Here is an 18,879-nt window from a genome sequence, read left to right as displayed (position 1 = left end):
CAGGATTTTCCTCTACTAGAAGGCCTGGAGATTGGTCCTAGCATTTTAATCGTCACACTGATGACAATTCCGATATCGTTTCCCACGTTCTGAGGGCAAAATTACCCCACCCCTGTGCGAAACAGATCTTCCGTTCCGGGTGAGGGGGGTTCGCGATCCACCTCGATGGGAGGTTAACACGCAACAGCCTCCACTATCTATCTTCCTTGATGCCTTTGCCTGTCCATCACTAATACCCGCGTTTGCATACGGGCCCCCGATAAAAAGACATTAGCCTCTGGATGGACATGACACCTAAAGTCCATGCTGTCCTGGCACTCGATAAGAATAGGATGAAAGCCGATGAAGAGTCAGACAGAGACATTGAGTTCCCGCTCGTCGAGCGAGGAAGTTGAGCTCGGCTAGAAGGAGATGAAAGGGGATGGAAATAGCGATGTGCACATTGTGATTGGCTGGCTCATCGCCTAATGAAGGGATGGGCTGGCTTGGCTGTGGTGACCAAGGAGAGATAGATAGATAGGAGTGCTTACTTGCGTCTTATTATATGGTTGTGACGTCATCTGTCGAATGCTCCATTCATTTCAACGGGGCTCCCCAACGTTCGGACGTCTGTTATTTTTCGATAACGGACGGGTTGGTCTATAACAGACCGCTGTCAATGGCAACAAGACTTTTCACTGCTAAAGCGACTTTTCAACAAGACTCTAATCAGCTGCTGTGATAGACAGCACCCGTTGTCCTGGCTACCGCTGTCAACAAGACGTTCACTGCTAAAGCCACTGGCTTGTATACAAGTCAGTGGCTAAAGCGAATGTTTCATGTCACTCCGCAGGGGCCAGGGGGTCCGGTCTTTTGTCACTCTAATCAGCTACTGTGATAGACAACACCTGTTGTCCTGGCTAGCCTAGCTGTAGCCTAGCGGTGTTCCACAACGGCACAATCTTAACACTAAATAGGTCTAAAGAAATGTCCCCGCATGTGTGAATCATTTAAGTATATCCATATAATAAGCGGGTTAACTTTCGGCGAGTCGGTCGCTTTGTGGAATAGCAGCACTTCAGAGAGAACAAGACCCCTCCGCTCCGCGTCGGGGTCTAAAGATTCTCTCTGTCGTGCTGCTATTCCACGGTAGCGACCTTCTCGCCGAACGTTAACCCTTACATAACAGCGTAGTACGAAATGATGGCGAGGGGAGTACGAAAATGTTATTCTTCTTCTACGGTCAGTATTGGAAGCATGCAATGCCACTCCCGCGAGGGTCGGAGTCATAGGACAGGAACAGGTCATAGGACAGCGTGAATATTTGTCAGCTGTCTTTAATTACCCCCAGCAATTACTGCTGACCAACAGCTGCAGTTAATTTGGCCACACACTGTACACTGACAACCGGATATCCTCTTTCGGATTTTGCGGAGTACGGAAATGTTTGTCGCACCAGGAGGTGTTCACTCACGGAACTAGCTACTAGCCACAACTGGCTAACCCTAATCCTACCTAAGTGCAAAATGAATGGGTGTTAATGGAGTTTTCTACCATTATAATTTTTGTGATTTTTAAAATAATTTTTTGTCCTGAAATATTAATATTAAGTTCGAAGCTAGAAATAATAAGATCCAATTTGAGTAGCGTTTCGATTATTTTGCGCCACTAGATTATTATATACTGGGTCACAAAGCTCAATTTTAAACATAATAAACATTAGCGGGATGCTAGCGAGTACAGGTTGAAATCTTCTAACCTGCTGTAAAACTACACACCTGAACGATTTGTCAATACAGCCTATTGTTAAACAACAGTCATAGTGCTTACCAGGAATGTTTTGTTGATAATATTTGTGACTGGAAATCGCACTAGCAATGTATTTAGCATATGTTCCCCTTTCCATTCCATACATTTTCCCACATGAAGGACTGACCTACGCTCGCCAACTAGTGGACACTCCATAGTTACTGCAGTATGCATGCAAAGCTAACTGGCTACAATGGGAACCAATCAGACTGAACCTTCTACCTGTTAGAGATTCTCTGGTCGCACCCACTGACCATGCGCAAGGGAGTTTTTTCCATCCACTCGTGTCTTCAGGCCACGCCCCCGTACTACACCGTGGCCAATGCATTTACCCCCCAGAGATTGTTCTTCTGTGTCGACTTTCTTTGGTGGTGACGACAGGGAGCTTGAGCAGGAGGGTGTGGTTGGGCCATGTAGGGGCTGATGGATAGGGAGCGGACAAACTGCATCGAGGAAGGAAAATTAGTGTTGCCAGTCTTACAAACACACCGATTCTTTTGAGCCGTTCCTGCAAGTGATTGACGGGAATCGCCTCACAGCTGGGAACCTCTGAAAAGTCTGGCTCCTCTGAAATATGTATTATTCAATGTGAATAAGATAGCTTTTAAGAATCTACTTCCGAAAAATATAAAAGAACGAGAAAAAAGAACGAAACAGGAAAGAGCTGCGATTCCAGTCGTTCACATGAAGAAGCGGTTCAAAAGAATCGGTTCGACGTACCCAACCTTGAGTAAAATCCTGGCAGATATTCCTTTTGCCTGTGCTCCCAACACAGGTGATTTCACTAATTCGCTCATCAACAGATCTATGGTAATTAGGATCAGCTTTTCCATTGCATTGGCTAGAGCAAATATGTAGCAGAGATTTTAAAATCTACCAGTCACTATCTGTTTTACCACTAAAAGTGACTGGTGGGTTGAAAAAATTACCCGTCAGCCCTGAAATTTACCCGTCCTTGGCGGGTGGACGGGTGCTTATTTCTAGCCCTGGTGTACTGACGTCATACGTAACAGCGTAGTACGAGTTTGCCGCGAGGGGAGTCACATTTCTTCTACGGTCAGTACTGGAGGCATCAAAGTAAAATGCAATGCCACTACCGCCGGGGGTTGGAGTGTGGAACCAGAGTTTTCTTTCGCCATCATGGTATTGTACCCACTGACCATGCGCACCGGAGTTACATTTCCATTCACTCGTGTCCCCTGTACTACATAACACCGTGGCCAATGCATTTTCCATCGAGTGTTAGTTCTTCTCCAATCTTAACTCTAAACGTCTTACTTTCTGGAGCCAGGATATCCGCCTCTGCTGCTGGGGCTGTGCTTGGGAGCACGGGGGGATGGAACTGAGGCCTCTATTATATGGTGTTCAGTAGGCAGTGCTAGTTCTTAATCAGAGAGATATCAGAGGTCCTCGCTGACTTTCCCTTCCGCTGGGGTTGCACTGTAATAACAAGCCAGGATGTCTGTGTTCTACTCTCTCTCTCTTCCTCTCTACTCTCTCTCTCTCTTCATCTCTTCTCTCTCTCTTGCTCTCTCTCTCTCTCTCTCTCTCTCTGTGGCCATGTAAGCACATACATATTGATGGCGGCTGGATGGATTGATGACAGACTGTGTGTGTGTGTGTGTGAGAGAGAAAGAGAGAGAGAGAAAGAGAGAGAGAGAGAGAGAGAGAGAGAGAGAGAGAGAGGAGAGAGAATGAGGTGTGTGTGTGTGTGTGTGTGTGTGTGTGTGTGTGTGTGTGTGTGTGTGTGTGTGTGTGTGTGTGTGTGTGTGTGTGTGTGTGTGTGTGTGTGTGTGTGCGTGTGTGTGTATCAAGGGTCAGCAGGGTTATGTTTGGATTTTGCTGTTGGTTGGTCGAATGAGAAAGAACATGTTCCCAACATTGCCTAGTCAGTGTTCCTAATCCAGTGCATGCACACACGCATGCCGACCTCTCACAACACTCACCTTTCACCCCTGTCCACACGCACGCACGCACGCACGCATGCACGCACACATGGCCGCTGACAGCTTTGGCTGGGCCCAGGACAAAGTCATCTGAAAGGGCCCCCCACCCAATACATTCAATATAATGAAGACCCAATTATGGGCCACCCATCTCCCTGGGCCCGGGACAGGTGACCCCTTTGTCCCCCCTTGTCGGCTTCCCTGCACGCACGCATGCATGCACACAAACACACGCACACACGAGCTTGCATGCACATACACACGTGAGCACACGACTCTTGTTTGCTCAGTACAGTATATCTTCCAGCGCTTCCTTCTTGTCTCTTACACAGGGCCGGATTCATGCACAGGCTAGATATGGCTGCAGCCTAGGGGCCCCCACCTGCCAGGGGACCCCTGACTAGCTAAAAGTGAAAAATTGCAGAATTATGACAAGATGCAATATTGAAAAAATCATCTGTCATGTTGAGTTCAGTTGGTAGACATTTTATCCTTAATTCCTAGCTCGTAATTATGACACTGTCTATTTAAATTTGGCCCAAAATTTGGCCTCCAGGGGGCCCCACAGCCACATGTAGCCTAGGGGCCCCAGGCCATCTTAATCCGGCCCTGGGCTTACACTTTGGACTCCACCGCACCCAACTCCCCTTTTCCTCTCTGAGCGACCATTCCCACACCACACACGCACACACACACACACACACACACACACACACACACACACACACACACACACACATGCACGCAAACCACAAATGCTTAGTTGAGAAGTCCCGCCGGCCGCTTGTCCTCTGTTTTGAGAGGGGAAGCGAAGGGGCGACAAGGGTGTCCTGTTGCTGCCAATCACTCTCTCTCTCTCTCTGTCTCTCTCTCTGTCTCTCTCTCTCTCTCTCTCTCTCTCTCTCTCTCTCTCTCTCTCTCTCTCTCTCTCTCCGGATTGTAAAAACAAACGCCAGACATTAATGGGGCAGGAATGCAGCCCATGCGATAGATAAGCAACAAATAACAAAAAGAAAAGCTCTTCAAGAATTCTTGAATTCAGACAATAGCTACACTGACACATTGTCAGATGTCCGCCCGGCCGCCACTATTGTTTTGCCTGAAAATGAAATACTCAGGCAAGTGTAACACATCCACATTCTTCTGAAGGGAGTCACGGAAAGTCATACCCTGGGCACGCACGCAAACACACATACACACACACACGCGCACGCGCATGCACGCACACACACACACACACACACACACACACACGCGCACACACACACACACAAACACACACGCACACACACACACACACACACACACACACACACACACACACACACACACACACACACACACACACACACACACACACACAAATCTAAGAGCTCCACCATTGTCCAGGATGTGGCTCCTCTGCTTGCTCTGAGATCTCAAGAGGGGCGTTAGTCATTGACATGGGTGGAAACGTGAGGCAAACAGAGGCAGGACAAAGGAACCAGCCGTTACGTCACTACATGAAGCTCCCTTTGCTTTAGTGGTTTTAAGAGTCATATGTATACCTGTGGAGGCTCCTTTGCTGTGATGGGTTTAAGAGCTGTTGAGCTTTGTTGTGTTGGTTGGATGGATGGGGTATAATATATCCGGTATATGAATGAGAGTGAGTAAAGATCTTGAACTTCCTCTTTAGCCCATTGATGCTGGATGTTGAGTTGCGCAACATTGACCCCGGCGCCTGGAGCTGCATGACGCAACATTCAGGCTCATGATATATTTATTAAAAATGTTGGCATGTTAACACATTGTGATACAAGATGAGTGTATTAGCATTAAAATTAAACTTACCTCGTGTTTTTATGTGCTTCAGAGGCTGAGCTATTTAGGTTTTTATAGGCTGACAGCATCTTTTCCCAAAAAGGGCATAGGCATTTAGCACCCATTTCAGGCATCAATGGGTTAACCTTTGGCAACTACTACTTTATTTGTACTGCAAAATAAATGAATTTAAACTAAGCCTGGGTTGACGCTTAATTAAGCCTGTCCGTAATTTGCAAATCATTTTATAATCACTCAGATGTAATATGATAAATTACTCTAACGCCAGTAGATTGCTCCCAGTTGTGTCTTTAAGGTGATTCTTTGGTTAATTCTGTGCCTATTCCTGTCAATCTTTGTTTCCTTGCAGAGCTGCAGCCCACGTTGGAAGCTGTGTGTGAGTGACACAGATAGTGCACTGGGCTTCGCACTGGGAGCCCTGTTTGTCAAAGAGACATTTGCAGAAGACAGCAAGACCAGCGTAAGTGAAACCGCCAACCCACTCCCTCAATAGATGTGGAAAATTGTTCTTCTTCTTCAACAAAGAAAAGAGACCATATCACTCCAGTATTGACGTCAATACAGTGGCTTCTAGAGAGATTTAGAATTGAATTTAAAACTCTTCTGATAGTCTATGAGTATGAGTAGTCCATAAATATATTGCAGTTATGCTAGGGAAATATCATCCTAATAGATGTTAAATCCAGACAGGAAATGGCATTTAGTCATTATGCTGCCAAATGTTATCTCTTCTTCTTCTTCTTCTTCTTCTTCTTCTTCTTCTTCTTCTTCTTCTTCTTCTTCTTCTTCTTCTTCTTCTTCTTCTTCTTCTTCCATTGATTCACAAAGATCCGGTGATCCAACAGAACACTGAGATAAACTGATCTCATGCTCCCATTCAGTCTTCAGCATCTTTAGTCAACAGTTACGTTTCTCACACACACCAGCCGAGTCTTGAGTTACAACAGCCAATCCAGATGGCGACCAAAAAAAAACACATTTTTTTTTCATTTCTCAGAATTTGCATGGCCTTAAATGCCCTTTTGGGAGCTATTAATGAGTTTTGGCAAAGAACGCGCTCAACTTCTTGGAAAAACGAAAGTCTTTGGGTGCGCGATAAAATGTATCAACTTAAGGAAGAAAAATCTGCTCTCACAAACTGCATCTCATTATTTATTTATATTATAATATAAATAATGAGACGCAGTTTGTGAGTGCGGATTTTTCTTCCTTAGGCTATTAATGAGCTAACTGTCCTTGGTCTGTGTGCCTCTCTCTTGTCCTTCCTCCCTTCCTCCCTTCCTCCCTCACTCTCTGTCAGGCTGAAGACATGGTGTCCATGATCAAATGGGCCTTTGAGGACAGCTTGAAAGACACCGCATGGATGGACCCAGAGACCAAAAAGGCCGCCAGGGAAAAGGTGTGTATTTGAAAAAAGCCCAACTGGGAAACGCCAACTCCCGTTGTCATTGTGACACAGCACTCCACAGCACACAAGTGTTCACTGCACACTGCACACAACGAAATTGCGTTTATGCCTCACCCGTGCAAGGGGGGCGCCCCAATGGTATTTCAGTGCGCATGTCTGTCTGTCACTCACTGTCTGTCTGTCTGTCTGTCTGTCTGTCTGTCTGTCTCTCTCTCTCTCTCTCTTGCTGGCTCGCTTGCTCTCTTGAATACCTTGCCTGGACAAGGCCAAAGCAAATCCCCAGCAGTTCTATTACCTGTGTGCCCTCCGGCGCGATGTTATGGATTTGACACATGAGATGGAAATGTCAGCCTGTCAGGAGTTGTTATGGCAACGCAGCCTGGAGGTGACCATTATGCCAACTTGTGTGGCTTTTGCGTTTTTTGTGGTGTACCACACCCACACACTCCTCAAGGCTACATGGGGGTGGGGGGTACGGCGAGGGAGGTCTTGTTGACAGAAGAGAAGGGTGTCCTAGTAAAACCTCTGAAGCAACATGACCATGACTGGATTTTCTTCTTCGGCTTTTACACACTGATGTTGAAGCTGCTTGTGTTGAAACAGCTGTTTTGCTCTCTCATTCATAGAATTGAAAGACAAACAAAATTAAAGGAAGAAGCCCAACTTTTTGCATCAGTAGTATTACATTCTCAGAAAGTTGTGCAATTCAAAGCAAATTATTTTCACAACACCGCAGAATATCTTGCTGGTTATATATTTAAAAGCAGAACAGGGCACTTCAGGCACACTGAAAGCTTTTTTTCCCACCAAGTGCGCTCGTTCTTATTTGAAAGACAGAATGTAACCCCCCGCTGAAATCTCCGCCTGTGTTTGGGATTCCAGCCACAGAACAGGGAGGGAGAGCTCGACACTAGACAAACTGAAGTGTGTAGTTTGTTTACAGACCCACCATGTCGACACCAGATGTGAAAGCAACTTTCCATCAAGATTTAGGCTACGTAGTATTTTTAAATACCGTAGTTTAGATTCACCTCAGCGATGAGAAAATGAATAGATGGTTCCACAGACAGTAGTCTGGTCTGGTGATTAGCGAGACGAGTTACCCCCCAGCTAATCCATGGAAAAAAGCGAATATTGCAATGGCGTAGTACTACATAGGTATTGGATACAATAGCATACTGTAGTTTTAATAAGAGAAGTCTGTAACTTATATACACAGATCCGAATACACAATGATCAGATATGTTATGCATTCATAATCAGATGGTACTGTAAAACAACATGTAGATGCATTTGCTATCATTCACTAGCTCTAATGTTGCCAATTTGACGGCATAAACTGTGGCGAAATCTCTGTTGCTTAACAGCGTCACCTGGTGGATGTTATTGTGTCTCATTTATGCAGGCTGATGCCATTTACAACATGGTTGGCTATCCCAAGTTCATCATGGATCCCAAGGAACTCGACAAGGTCTTCAATGATGTAAGTAGGTGTACAAGTGCGTGTAGATTGATAATTATTTTGTGTAGATTGATAATTATTTTGTGTAGATTGATAACCATTTCTAAGACTACTGTCTCTTAACCCGTTAAGACACGGCGTTATAAATTTGCTGTTACCAGAATGGCAACGACCAAGTCCTAGTGCATGAGTTAAGGCCCTGTGTTGTGTCTTAGTATTGTGCCACACTGTAATGGTCTTGATAGAAGTGTGCAGCCTTGGCCTAGTGGTCAAGGAGATGGGCTTTAGATCAGAGGGTTTCAGGTTCAAATCTCACACTTCCACTCTCTAATCTCGCTCCATGGCTGAGATGCCCTTGATCAAGTCACCTAAACCCCACATAGCTCCATGGACTATAACCAATGCATTTTAAAACATTGCAGCCAGTTAAATGTAAAAAAAATAAGTTCCCCTGCTACCTTAAGTCAACTCGAAACCTCCCTCAACTCAAGGTTTTCTCAAGTTGAGTCAACTTACAAACTTAACCCGTTAAAACACAACATTATAAATGTGTTGTTAGCAGAACGGTCATAGTAGCGTAGTACTATGGTAATTCATCTTTCAATGATTATAACAGCGTGCCTCCGATGGGACTACAGAGCACAGTAAGGGGATACAGCAGGGGTGGGGAACCTCTGTCTTGAGGGCCGTTTGCGGCCCTTGAGGCCGTTTTATCCGGCCCCCGATGTAATATTCATGTTCTGCAGCTTCACATAAAATATAACATATTTCGTAATGGAATCTTAGAAAATACATTTGCAATACAATTAAGTTATTTTCAGGGGACCTAGAGAAGTTGTGGTCTGTTTTAAAGGTGGCTGCCTTCAATATAGGCCTAAAGAGCAGGGGGAAATCCTGGTTTGTGTTCATAGTACGGCCCTCGGAGGACTTATACGGCCCTCAAATGAGTTTGAAGTGGCCCCTCGAATGAAAAAGGTTACCGACCCCTGGGCTACGGCATCAGGGCAACTTACTTTTTTTTTTACATTTAACTGGCTGCAGTGTTTCACAGTATACCCTGTACTGAAAATAACTAAGTCACTTTGGATAAAAGTGTCAGCTAAGTGCAATGTAATGTAGTGCAATGTTAACGTGTTAATGTGACAAACAATCCAAACAACATCTTGTTGTATCGTTGGCCAGAAACATTGCTCAAAAGGTTGCCCAGTGTATCACTCATTTCACAGCGTTCTGCCTAGTCATCTCGAGATCTTTTTAATGCCCAGCTTTCAAGAAAGAGGAAGACACGGTGAGTGCATCTTAATATGCGACCTTGCCTCCTCCACTTGCCTCCTCCACTTGCTTCTCGTCATGATGACATCACTGACAACAGCATTATATTTCAATATCTCGCAAAAGCTCAATTGTAGAGTCTTTTTCTCATTTGCAATTGGGATGGTGAATGAAAAACAGTCCCTCAAAAGTTGTTGTGGCTAGGCTGACAGCTGAGAAACTTTATCGTTTTCTCCACGGAGGAGGGGCCAGCAGGTGGGACGAGGAGACAAGCGCAAGTGGAGGAGGCAAGGTCGCATATTAAGACGCACTCGGTGTCTCATGTTGTGTGTGTGTGCCTTTTCGTTGCAGTTTGAGGTTGTGTCAGAGCTGTACTTTCAGAACGTCATGCAGTACTACAACTTCTCTGGCAGAGTCACAGCCGACCAGCTCAGAAAAGCGCCCAACAGGAACCAGTGAGTTCTGTGTTGTATTTCACCTGAAATACCTCCTCGACACACCCAGTATTCAGTTTCTGCTGTGTGGACATGACACACACACACACACACACACACACACACACACACACACACACACACACTCACGCACGCACGCACACACACACACACACACACACACACACACACACACACACACACACACACACACACACATACACACACACACACACACACACAAACACACAAACATACACACACACACACACACACAGAGAAAGACAGACACACACACACACACACACACACACACACACACACACACACACACACACACACACACACACACACACACACACACACACACACACACACACACACACACACATTTACAGTCAGTCACAGATGTGCTTTTACAGTTGTGGAGTAGCAGGTGGTTTTGGTCTATCCCTTGCGAGTTCTCGCTAGTGGGTTTGTCGTCCGGAAGTCCTGTTGTGGTTTTGAGAGAGAGAGAGACAGAGAGAGAGAGAGAGAGAGACAGAGAGAGAGAGACAGAGACAGAGAGACAGAGACAGAGAGACAGAGAGACAGAGAGAGAGAGATACTGTGCGGCTTACAGGAAGGTCTTTCTGTGCTGTCTGCGGTACTTCTGAGAATAGTGTTTGAAATCCTTACAACAATCCAACATACAACAATCCAACATACAACAATCCTGCAAGCCTCTCTAAACTCCAATCAATTCGCCTAAAAAGCAAGATGAGTTTGATTGCTTAGAATTGTTTATAATATGAATGAGTAGTCCTATCCATAATACACCATAACTGTGAAAGACAGTGAGTTTGGTAAACCCATCGAGCACCTGTGCAGGCCCAGACCAATGTTTGCTCATCCATGTGTGTCTTCTACCTCTAAACTCAAGTCTCCAGTACAGACGTACTGGATAACTGTCCACATAAATGCTGCATGGTTAGGGTGTGGAGAGAAAGGGCACGGAGAGGCAGGAAGAGGGACAAAGAACAGGGTTCCCACGGGTCATGGAATTTCTGGAATATCATGGAATTTCATAAATGTTTTTCCAGTCATGGAAAGTCATGGAATTTTACCATTGCATGCACAGTCATGGAATATCATGTTGTGCAAAAACTTTTTTGTTTGGTGTATAACATTGTTTCTTACTGGATATACTACAACGCTTCACCAGTCACAGGTAAGTTTAGCGCTGTAATGTGCAACATTCTAGAATGCAATGAGCCCACTCAAGTCTGGCGGTGGCTCGTTGTCGGCTCTAGGGTGAAGATAATCTTCAGTTTTAACACTTTAAAAATCTTTTTAACATCATTTCTTTTTACCGAAATGGTCATGGAAAATTCTGTTTTTTGGGTCTGCAAAGTCATGGAAAATCATGGAATTTTATATCTGAATTAGAGTGGGAACCCTGAAAGAAATAAGTACAAGTTATTAGAGCATTATGGGATTGGAAATAGCCTAGGTTCCAGAAAATATAGAATGAGAATGAGAATGAGAATGAGACACTAGGTGAATGGCGGACGGTGGGCTTGAGGGAGAAAATAAAGGCTTGTGACACACACATTCAGTATCAATGACAAGGCATGTGTCAGAAGTGTTTTGCATCAGGCAAACATAGGAAATACAAATCTAAAATACATACATTTTTACAAAACATAAATACACACATGAATAAATGTTAAGTGTGTTCAGAAGATGAGGCAGAGGAGCTGTTTGACATTTGTTGGCTGCTGGCTTTATCACTTTTCAAGCAGCTATGCTGGGATGCGTTCAGCATTGGTTGGTGGGGCAGCAACGGTACTGAGGATTTTTACTGATCCTTATTGAGACAGGATGTCGAAGTCAGACAGGAGAGCAGAGGGCGAGAGAGAGACGGGGTACGGTTGGGACATGACTCTGGCCAGACTTAAACCTGGGTCCCCCATAGGCATGTTACCCCCTTATTGCATGGGTACTGTGCGCCACGCACTCAGTGTTCCACACCACACTGCACCACAGTATGGTGGGATGTAATGGCTTAGGCGGCCCTAAATATATTGTAACTATGCTTGAGCAATATCATCCTAATAGATATCTCTTAGGTCTTCAGAATCCCCTCTACTGGTTGTGCCTAGGGTCAGGTCTGAACAGGGTGAAATGGCATTTAGTCATTATGCTGCCAAATGCTGGAACCAACTCCCTGTCCAAATTAGAACTGCCCCAACAGTATCTTGTTTTAAAAGGAAGTTAAAAACAGCTTTATTCTCATCTGGCTTTGGTGATAGTTAATAACACACTATCTATAACACAATATACTTTTTTTCGTCTCTTTTATCTATTCGTAAGCACATTGAATGACATTTATGTGTGATAATGTGCTATATAAATAGTTTTGATTGATTGATTGATTGATTGATTGATTGATTGATTGATTGATTGATTGATTGATTGATTGATGTCTGATGCGCACAGATGGAGCATGACTCCGGCCACTGTGAATGCCTACTACAACCCCACCAAGAATGAGATGGTCCTGCCCGCCGGCATCTTCCAGGCTCCATTCTACAGCCACACATGGCCAAAGTAAGACTCTCCATCATCACTCATAGACTCGTTATCCTTATGGATACTACATACAGTGACCTTTAGACCAATTGTGATTATGCCTGAATAAAACCTGTGTGCTGCAAAATGTTTTTAGTCAACTCCTGTTTTTAAAATCTGCTGTGCTAATGAATGTGAATCTGACTTTAAATCTTAACAAAATGTTATGTACAATATTCTTATTCACCAAAACTGATTATGCATAATATGCCCTACTTCTAGAGCCCTGAACTTTGGTGGCATTGGTGTTGTTATGGGACATGAGCTGACGCACGCCTTTGATGACCAAGGTAAATCCTTGAAACACGCACCTAACACCACCTGGTTGGATGTTCTCAAATGATGTGCCTTGAGATGGAAATGCAGCCATTCATTGAGAACAACCACTAAACATTAAATACAAGTAAATACAAAGTGAAATATGAAATAAATAAATACCTGTGTTGCTTTAGATAGAGTTGTTGCTGTATATATAAATGGACTGCAATTATATAGAATTTATATATAGCACTGCAATTATATATTATATACCTTCCACTCCTTTCAGTCCTCAAAGCGCTTTACATTCACCCATTCACACTCCGGTGGCAGTGGCTGCCACGCAGGGGTCCACCCTGCCATCAGGAGCAATTTGGGATTAAGTGTCTTGCTCAAGGACACATTCATGGGGTCAGGCAGAGGGGGGTTTGAACCTGCAACCTTCTGGTTGCCAAACAGCTCCTCTACCACCAGAGCCACCCCCACCCCACCCTCATATTTGTGCATCTGTAATACATGCATACACAGTACATTGATTGGATGCACAGAAAAAAGGTGGTGTTAACCCATTGTGTCTTGGAGCGACATATACGCTGCATTCAAGTTTTTTAGATTTCAGCTGTTTTATTAAAGATGTGAGTATGTTAGAGCTGAATGAACACTATACTTGTGCAAAATGAAGGTTCTAGATTTTAAATTTAACTTATTTCATGTTTGTCTGTGCTTCGAAGGCTGAGATATTTAGGATTTAATAGACAGGGGGCACCCTTTCCGAAAAAGGACTTAGGACAAAATGGGTTAATTCAAACCTCAAAGAGTACTGTGGGACCAAATACATTCTAGAAGAAGATAAACCTTCTCTCTAAGTGTTGAATTAACACTGCAATGTTTACTGTGTTGCCAGGGAGAGAGTATGACAAGGACGGGAACCTGCGTCCGTGGTGGAAGAACTCGTCGGTGGAGGCCTTCAAGCGGCAGACCCAGTGCATGGTTGAGCAGTATGGCAACTACACCATCAACAAGGAGCCCCTGAACGGCAGGCAGACCCTCGGGGAGAACATCGCCGACAACGGGGGACTCAAGGCTGCGTACAAGGTCAGTAGGCTATGTAATGGAAGCCAACCTGATGTTTGTGCTTCATGTGCAGTTCAGCTGGTACACAGTAAGAAAATGCAGTATTAATTCAACTCTTTGGGAGTAGTCTCTAGGACCACAATCTAGGTCGGAGATATTGAATTGACTCCGTTGCTGGTAGTCTGTGGGATGTGACTGATAACCATGGTCTTATGTGTAGCACTTCCATGCAGATGGGATCACCGGGATATGTAAACAAGCCATAAACTTATCAAATGCGTGACATTCTCTGAGGAAAATTTTCAAAGGTTATTTCAGGGCAATGGTCTCCCCCCTGGCATCCATTGGATGGAAACTGGTTTTAATAAGGGAGTATTATCTACCATAGATGATTTCCGTTCCATAAACAAAGCGTCTACTCCGACTGGACTATCATGTCCACAAAACTGGCAACAAAGACCTACAGTCATGAAAACAGACCCTTTATTGTATGTGACAAATAAATTACTCTAACCCTTTATGCAGAGCTGACCAGCTGCAGAAACACTGCAGTGCCAGAGAGAGTAGATAAGAGAGAGGTTCCCCCTTTAGGCAGACCTAAGGACTGTTCTATTCAATGCTAGGAGTATTATGACACGCCCCTTTAGGCAGACCGGAACCTGGTCAAGTTAGGTGCCCATAGAAAACTATTATGTTGGCATATCTCTATATACTTAAAGAATCTCTGGCCGTGCTTTAGCATGAAAGACATGGGATGATTAGCAGGGTACTTAAAAAAAAGTAATAATATCCCACCTTGTACCAAAACAGCGCTGCTAATAGAATTAGGAAGTTGTATTTATTTGCCTCTCATAAGCTGTTTTTGAGAGAAATATGCTGAGAAAATGTGCCTTGAGAACAAAGATAAAAAAAAGTCCTACTGGGAAAGTCCTAGAAATCCATAACAATAATTCTAACAAGGTTATTAAAATACTACTACTACTACTACTACCACTATTTCTACTACTACTGCTGCTGTTGCTACTGTTCCTACTACCACTACTACTACTACTACTACTACTGCTGCTAATAACAATATCTTATATTAAAAGTAAAATAAAACACAATCGCTGACCACAAAAAGTATGAAAGAAGCTAGCCTCAAATGCCTGTTTGTATTATGTGTAAGAAGCCAAGTCAGAGGCCGGTGTGGTTGTAGGCCATGTGGTTGTAGGCTGTTGGAGGGCCAGCATGACTGGTCTCGATGGGGAGGGCTCAGGTCAACCCCCACGTATGCGGCCGGCCGGTTAAAAAAAGAACACACTAACATTTCGGCCCACTAGCAGCTTCAGCCTGGGCATGCCGCGCGCACCGCTACACGGAAAATGTGTCGTGATGCGCATGGAACCTGTCACCCCATCACCCCTGTCACTCCTCCTGCGGCACCCCACTGCCACCAGCCAACCAACCAATCTCATCTGGACCCTATTGACTTACTGATTTGTTTATTTATTTATTGTTTTAACCCACCTTTTTTTAAACCTTCTTATTTATTGACACTCTTGTGTGATCTTCATTCATTTATTTAGATAGGTCTATTTGTTGTTATTGATACTGACTTCAGTATATTTTTCAGTCATATCGTATCCACTAATGCCTGTGTTATTTATTTTTGTGTGTTTTATGGATGTCTCCATGTCTTTTGTCAATTGTTGCTTTATGTTGTTTCAAGTCCTTTTTACTTAGGCCCTTTTGTTAGCACTTTGGTCAGCTGCTTTTGTTTTGTTAAAAGTGCATTACAAATAAACTTTGACTTGACTTGAACCAACCAAACGACCAGTCAGGCAGCTAGCCAGTCAGTCAGCTTCCACGATGGGGTTAAGGGGACAGGAGAGGGGACCAGGAAGGGGACGGAGACGGGGACGGGGACGGGGATAGAGGGGGTAAAGTATATCAGGTCACTAAAGCCCTAGTCTAGGGTGGAAAATCAGCGCAAGGCCGCCTCACTGTAAAGCCCATCGGAACACGACAGGTGGCGGAGTGGAGTCTAGTGGAGCAGAACGGACCTGGGCTCACACATTCTTTCCGCCCGCGGGCTCAAAGGTCATAAGTGGCTGTGATTGGTGGCGGACAGGCAGAAACATATGACACTAGAGCGGGGGTGGGGAACCTTTTTCATTCGAGGGACCACTTCAAATTCATCCGAGGGCGGTAAAAGTCCTCCAAGGGCCGTATTATGACCACAAACCCGGATTTCCCCCTGCACTTTAGGCCTATATTGAAGGCAGCTACCTTTAAAACAGTCCCCACCTTCTCTAGGACCTCTGAATATAACTTAATTGTATTGCAAATGTAATTTCTATTCCTTTACAAAATATGTCATATTTCATGTGAAGCTGCATAACCTTAAAATCATATCGGGGGCCGGATAAAATGACCTCCAGGGCCGCAAACGACTCTCGAGACAGAGGTTCCCCACCCCTGCACTAGAGGGAGCAAGCAGCACGTAGGAAAGGAGAGAGCTGTACCAGTGTGGATGTGTATGTACAGTATGTATGGAAGACGCACTGTACGGACGCCTGTGTTGGTGAATTAGGAAAGTTGCAATTAGGAAAGTGAAACCTGATCGCTGTGCTGTGCTGTGCTGTGTTGCAGGCCTATGTGAACTGGATCAGAAAGAATGGGGAGGAGGATACATTGCCTGCACTGGGCTTGACCAACCATCAGCTGTTCTTTGTCGGATTCGCACAGGTAAGCAATTTGGAAGCAAAATCGGATTACATTTCTGAGCACCATTTTCAAGACTGGACAATTTTGTTTTGACAATTTTGTGAGTCATTCACTAACTATACAGATTGTCAACTTGAAATGCTAGACTTTATTACTACATATACTATAATCTCTATGCAACCCATTTTGTAAAATGTTAAGAGTTTTTGTAGATTGAGAAGATGGAGGATTGCTAGACTGCTGTTAGGGGCGCAGGGCTCTGGCATGGGCTTAGACAACTAGGAAAATATGAAATGAGTAATTACGTTTAGATCGTATCTGGAGGACCTATTAATAGGCCAATTTATATTGCCAATAAAAGGCTATACTAAAATATTATCAATGAAAAGCCTTTTACATTACATTCAGTCGTGTACAGGTAAACCTAAACTGCAATGCATTAGGGATGTGACATGTTTAAGCTATGGACACTTTTCAGATGGTAAATCTGTGTCCATATGCAATTACAAGCCTGCGTTCATAGCATTTTATGTGCTATTGTCAGCCTGCCCTGTTTTCATACAGTACGTACAGAAGGCAGACTTTAGGAATGTTCCTCTCACACAATACATGAAAGTGAACTTGTGAAATGAATAAAGTTTGTTCCAACTTCCATTGGAGTGACACCTGGTGTTTTTGTGGGCAGATTGCAGTCTCTTACAGAGCTTCCTGAAGCATGTGAAAAAACACAATTCACAGGACATTCCTGAATGAGAACGAACAAACTCAATCTTCACCTATATGTACTGTATGTGTTATTGTTGGCCTGTTTGTGTACATGTGTTTGTCTGTCCTCAAAGGTGTGGTGCTCAGTGCGGACCCCTGAGAGTGCCCACGAGGGTGTGATCACGGACCCCCACAGCCCGTCACGATACCGAGTCATTGGTACCATCTCCAACTCCCACGACTTCTCCAAACACTTCAGCTGCCCGGCCAAGACGCCCATGAACCCCACACGCAAGTGTGCTCTCTGGTGAACATCCTCAGCATCAGCAGCAGCAGCAGCTCACTGGGGGGGGGGGGGGGGGGGGCTCTACATGCTTATAGACCCCCCCTGCCGTGACGTCTGCTGCTGGGCTGAACTAGTGTACAGTGGAATGGGCCCTATGTGTCGGGTCTGTGTGGGACATGAACTCGCACCCACCACCCCCTTCAGAGATGAGCAAGTCAGAGACAGAGATGGATGATTGATGGCTGAATTAGCCATTCACAGCCCGCGCTGCTTGCTTGCTCAGCTCTTAACTTCTCAGGTTGCCTAGTCTGGACTGCCGTGGCGGGAGGAGAGGAGAGCAGGACTCTGGAACAGCTTCGGTTTCTTTCCCTTGAAGTGTGGAAGTCAACACACTTTTCCATTTTGAATTTTTTTTTTCTCTTTGGAGCATATTGAAAATGAAAATATATATGTATATATTTTGCTCTTCGGTTTAAGCGAGGAGAAGCACTGTTAACACTGGAACTTTAACAGTTGAATTAAAGAGACGGAAGGATGTGGAATGGAGTGGGATGTAATTTTCACATGAAATGGGGGGGGGGTATTGAGAACCATGAGCCATGTGTCTTTTTTTTTTGAAGAAATATTTATTTTTATACCTTTTGTCATGTCATCTTCTATTGTCAGTTGGTGTCTTCCATATGCAAAATGGCACGCAAGACAAATTCATGAATACATTTAGAATGCTTCATATTTCATGTATATCATTCAGATTAACTGAAGTACTCCATCAAACGTCCCACCAAAGGGTCTCGCAAGTGTTGAACCCTGGTAGACACAATGCATCTGTGACGATATGTTTAATGAATAATTGTTTTCAGTTGGGATATGCACAAATGACATATTAGTAGAGTGCTTATTAATCCCGAAGGAAATTCAGGGCGAATGAATGTGTCAGCCACACCAAAGATTTGTTGGGATAAAGTTGGATTGTGCCAGGATGATTGTCTGCTGGTTCTAAGCGCCTTTTAATCATGGACACTGACTCTAAACATATAAACTGATGCACACAGTTTTTTTTAAAGTGACTGTGTATATAGTGCAATAACTTTTTGTTGTTAAAC

The 18,879-nt window shown here is 44.3% G+C and overlaps 1 protein-coding gene across 4 annotated transcripts in view; it reads left to right on the top strand.

The window, feature by feature from the left end:
* ece1 (endothelin converting enzyme 1) overlaps positions 1-17,801 on the top strand; it is a 63,307-nt gene extending 45,506 nt beyond the window's left edge. For all 4 annotated transcript variants that reach the window (XM_063214825.1, XM_063214824.1, XM_063214823.1 and 1 more), the window contains 9 exons: positions 5,905-6,015; positions 6,856-6,954; positions 8,369-8,446; positions 10,049-10,152; positions 12,613-12,723; positions 12,967-13,034; positions 13,907-14,097; positions 16,711-16,806; positions 17,625-17,801. In XM_063214825.1, coding sequence (XP_063070895.1) covers positions 5,905-6,015; positions 6,856-6,954; positions 8,369-8,446; positions 10,049-10,152; positions 12,613-12,723; positions 12,967-13,034; positions 13,907-14,097; positions 16,711-16,806; positions 17,625-17,801 — 1,035 coding nt within the window. The remainder of the gene's footprint in view (positions 1-5,904; positions 6,016-6,855; positions 6,955-8,368; positions 8,447-10,048; positions 10,153-12,612; positions 12,724-12,966; positions 13,035-13,906; positions 14,098-16,710; positions 16,807-17,624) is intronic.
* The last annotated feature ends 1,078 nt before the right edge of the window (positions 17,802-18,879 follow it).

Source organism: Engraulis encrasicolus, chromosome 14 (assembly GCF_034702125.1).
Source record: "Engraulis encrasicolus isolate BLACKSEA-1 chromosome 14, IST_EnEncr_1.0, whole genome shotgun sequence".
Lineage (NCBI taxonomy): Eukaryota > Metazoa > Chordata > Actinopteri > Clupeiformes > Engraulidae > Engraulis > Engraulis encrasicolus.
Note: the sequence above shows the minus strand (reverse complement) of the source record. Positions and strands in the feature narration are given on the sequence as shown.